Genomic DNA, 9451 nt, shown 5'->3' with positions numbered 1-9451 from the left:
TTCATTGCTCATTATTGTCTACCTCATCCTCGACTCTGTGACGTGGAATTATTCATTTCTACTCATAATGCTCTTTGTTATTAACTTGTGAAAATTAACTTTAGCATACTTTTTAAAAAAGTAGCTGATTGTTACAGAAATAACACACTTTAATATACTAAAGTGCGAACTGTATCAACACTCAAGTGCCCGTTAATTGCAATCACATTTTTTTTTCCATTTTAATAAATGCATTTAGCTGAACTTAAGTGTTTTTGACCCACTTAAGTAGGACTCGAGTGCATCTTTATATGCAGTTTTATAATTACTTCTGTAGTATGAAATATGGTAAAAGTGCTGCTGAATGTACTGACAAGCATTTATGACTAAAATATACTTTATTTCTATTGAAACTTGTATGTCATGTATTTAAATCTATTTTAAATTACTAATTTGTAATGAAGTTGCCGTTTAGTGCATTTACAGTCTTTTAACTTTAAATGTAATATTGAATAACACACTACAGTTAAAATGATAATCAAGTACTGTACATGTGCTTTAGTTTGTTAGTCAACACGACAAATGATTATTAAAACAACGTCAAATTAAAAGTCTTTACTTTTTACTAAGTGCATTTTAACTTAACACGTGCTTTTGTTTTCTTTGAGTTATTGAGTTATTTTAGTACTTTCATTTAAACTTAATTTATTTCAGTTCGTTGCCAAGGCAACATTTCTAATGATTATAATTTAGCTTTTAAAGCTTAAGTTGTTCCATCTAATATTTTTTATTTAATTTTATTTCAGCTTTATTTCAATTACTAAAATGATATTTATTTATTTATTTTAAATGTATTTTTCATTTTTAGTTAACAATAAAAACACATTTTAAAAAACTACATTCAGAACTAAACAGTTCTTCTCTACCGTGATTGACCGCAAAGCGCAGTTTCTGTATGACAGCCAGGTTTCCACTGACTCTGTACAAGCCATCGACATTCAAGCCTGAGAAAAAGATACAGAGAAATGAGAAAGGAAGTGAATGTAGTCCTAGAATGATAACTCAAAAATGTATAAGTAATCCAATTGATGAAACAAACAGATACATACTTGTATTCTCCACATGCTCAATGCACATCTTGACAAAATTAGGTACGGAAGTGCTTTCTCTCTGACACAGGGCAGTCAAACTGCAGCCAAACACCTGATCTGAAAACAGACAGAAGGGTTAACAGAACTGCTTCCTCTTTATGTAGATCATCCATTAAAGCCCAAAATTCTAGTTAACTCCTAAGCTGTATGTGCTTCTATTAGTGTATTTGTTTAAAACAAGCCCCAAATCAAATAAATAAGTAACACAAATAAAGGCTTTGTCTGTGCTCTTTCCATTTAAAATGAGAGGCAACCACTGCGTTTTAATCACGATCCAAACAAAGATGCTGCATACTTGCAACATGAGCAGTTTTTAATCTAAATTAGATTGTATAGTTTCGAAATTTGAAGCAAAAACAGAATGGTTTGACTTCAGTTTTGTGAAACTATGCATAAAAAATATCTGCATGAAACCGAAACAGCAGACGAGCTGAACGAGACGCAGATTCACTCTCTGCCAGCAGGTGGCGCTTAAAGCATTTCCTTGGTTTCCGCTGTAAACAAAGCAGCGCTGCACTTATGAACTTTAATATGCATTATACAGAGGCAAGAGGATAAGAAAAAATACCATTGAAATACAGTAAGTTCCCCTCAGACATGCATTCATATAAACTCCTACCACTAATTGAATCGCGATTTGTTTAGCATCTCAACCGATTTGAATCGTCACATACTCAAATCGATTTTCAACCGGCTCGCGGTTAATCGTTACATCCCTATTACTTACCATTGAGCTGACTGATGAACTGCAAGAAAGAAATGCACTTTCAGATATGAGTAAACGTGCCTTCGCCTGTGGGCTTTTCAAGCAATGTCAGTAATCTTGCAGATTTGTGAAGCAGCTCAGATTTCTGCCGTCACGTCTCTCACGCAGCTCTGTGTGTTTGTGGTTAGGCTCTGCCGCTGCATAAGCTGTCCATCACAGAGAAGGTTGTTCAGGCCGTTCAGTCCATGCTGCTGCCGCAGGAGGGCAGTCTGTCCATCCACACGTCTCTGCCTGCGTCTGGAGACGGATCCAGTCCTGTGATGGCTGTGGTGCGTCTTCTGGCCGAGATCAGAACCAGGTCAGACCCTCAAGTATATGGAAGTCAAACACGAGCGGTCGCTCTTCTTGCCTGTGCATTATCGTACAGTAGTGTTTGGGACCTGGGGTGTTTATTCTGCGTGTTCGACTCCGTCAGGGCGTGTTTGGTGATGGCGCAGCTGCTGGAGGACAGCTCGTTCTGTGAGGAGTTTATTCAGCAGTGTCCCGCAGCGGTGGAGGTGCTCAACCTGATCGCTCAGGAGTGCAGTCCTGGTGAGAGCTCACACCGATCCTTGCAACATCCTTTTTTTTTTTTTGTACATCCAAAAACAGTTACCATAATGGTAAAACACACTCTTATATTTCATATGATTATACAGTTTATATAATTTATTATTAAATTATATAAACCGTAATAAAATAATGATATTATGATCTTTATTTTTATTTTGTATAATATTTTGCATTTTTTAAATTCTGTTTATTAATTCTTATTTGCATAATACATTAACTAACTGAGAACAAATCTTGTTGGTTCTCGAGTTTCTAGCAAACCCGTGTCTGATGTTTATATGTGACCCTGGACCACAAAACCAGTCATAAGGGTAATTTTTTTTTTAATTGAGATACAACCGAGATACAACTATTTGAGAATCTGAGAAAATCGCCTTTAAAGTTGTCCAAATTAAGTTCTTAGCAATGCATATCACTAATCAAAAATTAAGTTTTAATATATTTACAGTAGGAAATTTACAAAACATCTTCACGGAACATGATCTTTACTTAATATCCTAATGATTTTTGGCATAAAAGAAAAATCTATAATTTTGACCCATACACAGTGTATTTTTGGCTATTGCTAAAAACCAGTTTTCTCCAACAACTAAAATTAACGGATGCTAACATGGTCTTCTATGATGTGCAACACAAAAACCTCTGCTAAAATCTGGGGTTTCATGACCCTTTACATGAATTCAATTTTCTTAGTGATAAAAATCTCCCTCAGCTTCTGCTCTTAATTTATATATCACTATAAGGTTACAGTTAATAACACAGCCCAAACTTAACTTAAATTCAATTACTATTTATTTTTAACTTTAATAATCGACGCTCAAATTAAAAACTTGAATGCAGTGGCTTTCATAACAGATTTATTTACACGTGCGTTAAATAATGAAGACGTCACTAACAGGTAAAGTAAAATATAATGAGTATATAGTTCTCCAGACTTAATTTCTCCAGCACATATAGACACTGATGGCTTGCCTGAGATAAATTAAATGCCACGTGACATTTTGTTTGCAAGCTGTTTTAATGACGTCCTTCCATGGTTGAAACACCGATTGAGCGATTACGTGAGGGGTGAGATGTTCATTCATGTTTATTTCACGGTAAAACTAGTAGTAAAGAGGAACGGATGATCGTCAGAACTGAGGCGCTTATGCAGCGATCTGTCATCAAAGAGCACCAAAACAGCATTTATTGTCTGAATTTCCTGAGAAAATGGACTGATTTGTACACATGCGTACCGAAGCGAAAGAGCCGTGTAGCATTGCACCCCTATCGTACAGTAGTGTTTGGGATCCGGGGTGTTTATTCTGCGTGCTTGACTCCGTCAGGGCGTGTTTGGTGATGGCGCAGCTGCTGGAGGACAGCTCGTTCTGTGAGGAGTTTATTCAGCAGTGTCCCGCAGCGGTGGAGGTGCTCAACCTGATCGCTCAGGAGTGCAGTCCTGGTGAGAGCTCACACCGATCCTTGCAACATCCTTTTTTTTTTTTGTACATCCAAAAACAGTTACCATAATGGTAAAACACACTCTTATATTTCATATGATTATACAGTTTATATAATTTATTATTAAATTATATAAACCGTAATAAAATAATGATATTATGATCTTTATTTTTATTTTGTATAATATTTAGCATTTTTTAAATTCTGTTTATTAATTCTTATTTGCATAATACATTAACTAACTGAGAACAAATCTTGTTGGTTCTCGAGTTTCTAGCAAACCCGTGTCTGATGTTTATATGTGACCCTGGACCACAAAACCAGTCATAAGGGTAATTTTTTTTTTAATTGAGATACAACCGAGATACAACTATTTGAGAATCTGAGAAAATCGCCTTTAAAGTTGTCCAAATTAAGTTCTTAGCAATGCATATCACTAATCAAAAATTAAGTTTTAATATATTTACAGTAGGAAATTTACAAAACATCTTCACGGAACATGATCTTTACTTAATATCCTAATGATTTTTGGCATAAAAGAAAAATCTATAATTTTGACCCATACACAGTGTATTTTTGGCTATTGCTAAAAATATCCCCCAGCGACTTAAGACTGGTTTTGTGCTCCAGGGTCACATACGTGAATAAAAAATACGTTTATATTTGAATAAAAGCTTAAATTAAATCTGTTCAACATAGGAAGTGATCATATCTTTACAGTAGCAGTGTTGTTGTTTTGTTAACTAAAAAAACTTACTAAAAAAAAACTTATGAAAATGAGAAAAGTCGCCTTGGCAATTAACTTAAAATAAGTTCTGAAAGTACTAAAATTGCTAAAACTAAAACTGAAATAAATAAAAAAGTAAAGCTAACTAGAAATATAAAAAATAAACTACATGAAGAAAAAAATAAATTACTAAAACTGAAAATATAAAAACGAAAGCTAATTCAAAATATTAATAAATACTATAATAGTATATAAATAATACTAAAATAGCACTGACAACTGCATTTTCTTATTTCGTTAGCAATTTATTTGTGTGTGTTGAAAATTAGAAATGTTGCCCCGGTAATTAAATGAAATGAAATGAGTACTGAAATTACTAAAATTACAACTGAGATTTAAAAAAATGATTAATTAATGCTAAATAGAAATATAAAAAAAACTAAAACTAATGAAAATGACAAAAGCACTTAACAAAATTACTAAAACCTAAACAAAAATTAAAATGAAAACTGAATATAAAAATAAAAACTAAAATATGTATAGAGAAAAATGATGAGAGGATATTAAAAATATCACCATTCGTGTTCTGAAGATAAACGAAAGTATAAGACCAGTTTGGAATGTAAATGAGCGCGTTTTCATTTGAACAAACTCTTTAACTCGCTCTCATGTCTGTTTAAATGCATAATCTTGCATGACTCTTCCATATTCTTGCATGAACACTAAAAAGAGTTTTTACAGCTGTGCTTTCACACAGTGAAGCATAAAGTAGCTCATATAACTGATACAGTGATATCTTCCTGTAGTGAAACAGCATTTATCGGCATGACTGGCGGTGTGTGTGTTTGCAGGAGAGCGTTTAGTGATGGTTGAGGCTCAGTGTGAGCGGGTTCGGATGCTGTATCGAGACTGTGCTCGTCCTCCACCTCCTCCGGTGCAAACTGATCAACGACAGGTGACTTGCTTTATTTAATGTGATCAAGAAGAGCTTTTTCTTTTTTCTTTTTAAATATCGATTAAAGTGTGATATTATCATATGTCTGCTATCATTCTCTCAACTCCCTGCTTGCCTTATATGTGACCTGTGACACAAAAGCAGTGTTAAGTCGCTGGGGGATATTTGTAGCAATAGCCAACAATACATTGTATGGGTCAAAATGATAGGTTTTTCTTTTATGTCAAAAATCATTAGGATATTAAGTAAAGATCATGTTCCATGAAGATATTTTGTAAATTTCCTACCGTAAATATATTAAAACTTAATTTTTGATTAGTAATATGCATTGCTAAGAACTTCATTTGGACAACTTTAAAGATGATTTTCTCAGTATTTAGATTTTTTTGCACCCTCAGATTCCAGATTTTCAAATAGTTGTATCTCAGCCTATCCTAACAAACCATACATCAATGGAAAGCTTATTTATTCAGCTTTCAGATGATGCATAAATCTCAATTTTGAAAAATTGACCCTTAAGACTGGTTTTGTGGTCCATATGGGCTTATATGGGAAGTTGATAATAATATGTTGCTTAGGAAACCCAGATCTTCTTCCTCTCTCTGCAGCCTAAGGAAATCACATGGTGCCCGTCGCGCATCTTCCCGCCGGTTCGCGCCTGCATGTTCTCTTCACACTTGACCTCCGTGACCTTTCTGGCCGATCCGAGCGCAGGCGGAGGTCTTCCCAGAGGAACGTTCATCTACGCCACTTCACCTGTGCCTGTCCAGGTAACCACAGCCTGTTTGTGGCTCATACACTTTTGAAGAAAATAAATGCTTAAAATAAAGACTTCTGTTCTGCAAGATCCAATGCGGTTTTGGATTTTTAGAAATTGTTTTATAATTTTTTTTAATGTTTATTTAGTTCCAGTTAATTTAGTACTTCAACTTAAACTAAATGAACATGTTAGTTTATTTTATTTAATTTCAGTTAATGTTTATTTTCATTTTTTTTATGGTTTTGGTTTTAGTATATGATAATAACCCTGCCAAGGATGCATTATATTGATCAAAAGTGATGGTAAAGACATTTATAATGTTAGAAAAGGTTTCTTTTTCATATAAATGTTGTTCTTATGAACTTTCTATTCATCCAATCCTGAATAAAAATGTCACGGTTTCCTCAAAAATATATAGAAGCACAACTGTTTTCATCATTACTAATATGAATATGAAATAATAATAATAAGCAGATTAGAATGATTTCTGAAGGATCATGTGACACTGAAGACTGGAGGTCGACCGATAGTGGATTTTAACGATACCGATTAATCAACCGATAGTTTTTTAAATGGATACTAAATGAAAACTGAAATAGTGCTTTACTATAAAAAAAAAAAAAAAAAACAGTACTGAACCATACTTTGTAAATGAATACAAATATTAATACTAAATATTAATTATATATTGATCATTAACGTTAGTTCATAGTCCATTAACTAATGTTAACAGAAGCAACTTCAAAATGTAAAAATGCATTAATAGATGTTGAAATTAACACACTCTTAACTAGATGGCCATGACGTGTCACGTTCAGTTCAAGCGGCGGTCTAAAACAGTTTATTTAATCACCAAACGGGTGAAAGTTCACTTCAAGAATGATCAAAAAAGCAGCATGCATGAGTTTGAAGTTTGGTGTTTAAAAAAAAAAACGAAACAGAGCAAACGGGAAAAAAAAAGTGCGATCAATATTATAGCTCTCTATATGAAGCACACAGATTTTATTAGAACCACAGAAATACAAATGTTTCAATGCACAATACACAATCTTCCAGCCCAGGGTGAAGTCTTTATGTACATTAACAACAATCTGGGACAAATATAATATAATTTAATGGCGCTCTGTCGGCTGAATGTACATATCGGTTTGCTTTCTCACGTCACAGCTTTAAATCTGCAACTTCACTGGCTAACAAATGCATTAATGTGACCAGCTGGATATAAACTAATGCAAATAGATGGTAACAATCGTGACATTAAGCATTTGGTTCAGACTTGCCTGCAGTGTTAATTTCGTTGACGAATAATTTTTGCCATAATTGTCGTCAACGACATTTTTTTCACAGACGACAACGAGACGATAACGAACTAAAACTCTTTTTGAATGACAAAAACTATGTTGTAAATCTATTGACATTTTCGTCAATGAAAAAAAATGAGACGAAAATGTTAGGGAGGGACGATTTGGGATGAGATTCATTCCGAACGAATCTGCTGCGTGGTTAGGAGGTCATGCATACATATGAACCGGCGGAACAGCTAAAATACACTTGCTGCACGTTGCGTAAACGTAACATGAAAATGTCAATATGTGTGAGTAAGAGAAGAGCAGACATATGGATAAATCTGACGACGCAAGAAAGAACTCAATTCGGTCCGGTTTTCTGAGCGCAGACACTATACACACACAGCGCGTCTCACAGCGCGCGAGGACTCTTTCACGTCACATGAACAGAGAATTACACGCAAAAGGATGTCGAATTGTCCGTTTTGACGAGTATTCATGTAAACTCAGTTGATTACATCTTTAGTGAATGTAAACAGTAGGAAGAACATGTATCAGTACATTGCATCCATTGCAGCCGTGCATTCGGTTTTAAAGGGACAGCAGCCTAATTTCGTTGCTATTGTCAGAGTCATTGATGTTAATCAAGCAACAAAAGAAAGACAGAAAATCACGCACTGCTCTTGACTGAAAAACTTTAGTAGCCTTAAAGATGAATCTAAATTTATTTATAGTAATATGTCTGCTTGAAAGCATGAAGAATATGGTAAACAAGTTGCTATAAAGAATGCATAATTAGCCTATATAACCATTGGTATTTCATTAAAAAGTAGAGCATGTTCTTGTTCTTTATGAGAAGTGGTTTTATTTCATTTTAACATAAAGGCATGTTGTGTGTCACCGCAGTTCAATCATTGTCTATCATGATAAAACCTTAATATCAAACCTATATAATAAGTTTGGAAATTTTTGGAGAAATGCTTAATAAATGTATTACACTGTAACTAAACCCATTCGATTTTAGCCGACTAAATTTACTGTAATTTAGTCGACTAAAACTAGACTAAAACTAAAAACAATTCAGATGACTAAAATATGACTAAAACTAAATGGCATTTTAGTCAAAAGACTATGACTAAAACTAAATCAAAATATGCTGTCAAAATTAACACTGCTTGCGTGAGTTTTGGTCAACTATCGGTGCCGATTAATCGGCAAAACCGATACATCGGTCGACGTCTACTGAAGACTGGAGTAATAATGCTGAAAATGCAGCTTTGCGTCACAAAAATAAATCGCATTTTACAATATATCCACATAGAAAACAGTTATTTTAAATTCTAATAATATTTCACAATTTTACTGTTTTTACTGTTTTTCAAATAGAAGAGACTTTAGAAAATCTTACCAGCTTCTCTACGTCTAGCTCACATTTTCTCTCTTTCTGGTTTCCAGGCTCCTTCCTTTTACTGGGAGATCGAGGTTGTTTCTTTCGGCGACTCGGAGGATGACAGCGGCCCTGTGGTTTCGTTCGGTTTCTCCCCGGAGGCCGAGAAGAGAGACGGCGCTTGGACCAGTCCTGTGGGCACCTGTCTATTCCACAAGTACTGACCCGCTCCATTTAACACGTTCACTGGACTCTTAACCTGTTCTTTCTGTTCCTCTCTCTGCTTCCCATCCTAACTCTTTTCTTTTTACGTGTCGTCCTTGTTGTTGTTTCTCTCCCGCTCAGTAATGGGAGGGCGGTACACTATAATGGCTCCAGTTTGCTGCAGTGGAAGAGTGTGAGACTAGACGTGACTCTACTTCCCGGTGAGACAGGACCGACTTTATTC

General features: G+C 34.8%; 1 protein-coding gene across 1 annotated transcript in view; it reads left to right on the top strand.

Annotated features, from left to right (window-relative positions):
- Positions 1-9451, top strand: part of LOC107550171 (probable E3 ubiquitin-protein ligase HECTD4) — a 112965-nt gene that overhangs the window by 72454 nt on the left and 31060 nt on the right. Inside the window, exons 40-45 of the mRNA XM_016231408.1 lie at positions 2025-2194; positions 2312-2427; positions 5467-5570; positions 6179-6340; positions 9072-9220; positions 9349-9428. Of these exons, the coding sequence (XP_016086894.1) occupies positions 2025-2194; positions 2312-2427; positions 5467-5570; positions 6179-6340; positions 9072-9220; positions 9349-9428 (781 nt within the window). The remainder of the gene's footprint in view (positions 1-2024; positions 2195-2311; positions 2428-5466; positions 5571-6178; positions 6341-9071; positions 9221-9348; positions 9429-9451) is intronic.

Source organism: Sinocyclocheilus grahami, unplaced genomic scaffold (assembly GCF_001515645.1).
Source record: "Sinocyclocheilus grahami isolate Dianchi unplaced genomic scaffold, SAMN03320097.WGS_v1.1 scaffold390.1, whole genome shotgun sequence".
Lineage (NCBI taxonomy): Eukaryota > Metazoa > Chordata > Actinopteri > Cypriniformes > Cyprinidae > Sinocyclocheilus > Sinocyclocheilus grahami.
This window is presented reverse-complemented; position numbering and strand designations above follow the sequence as displayed.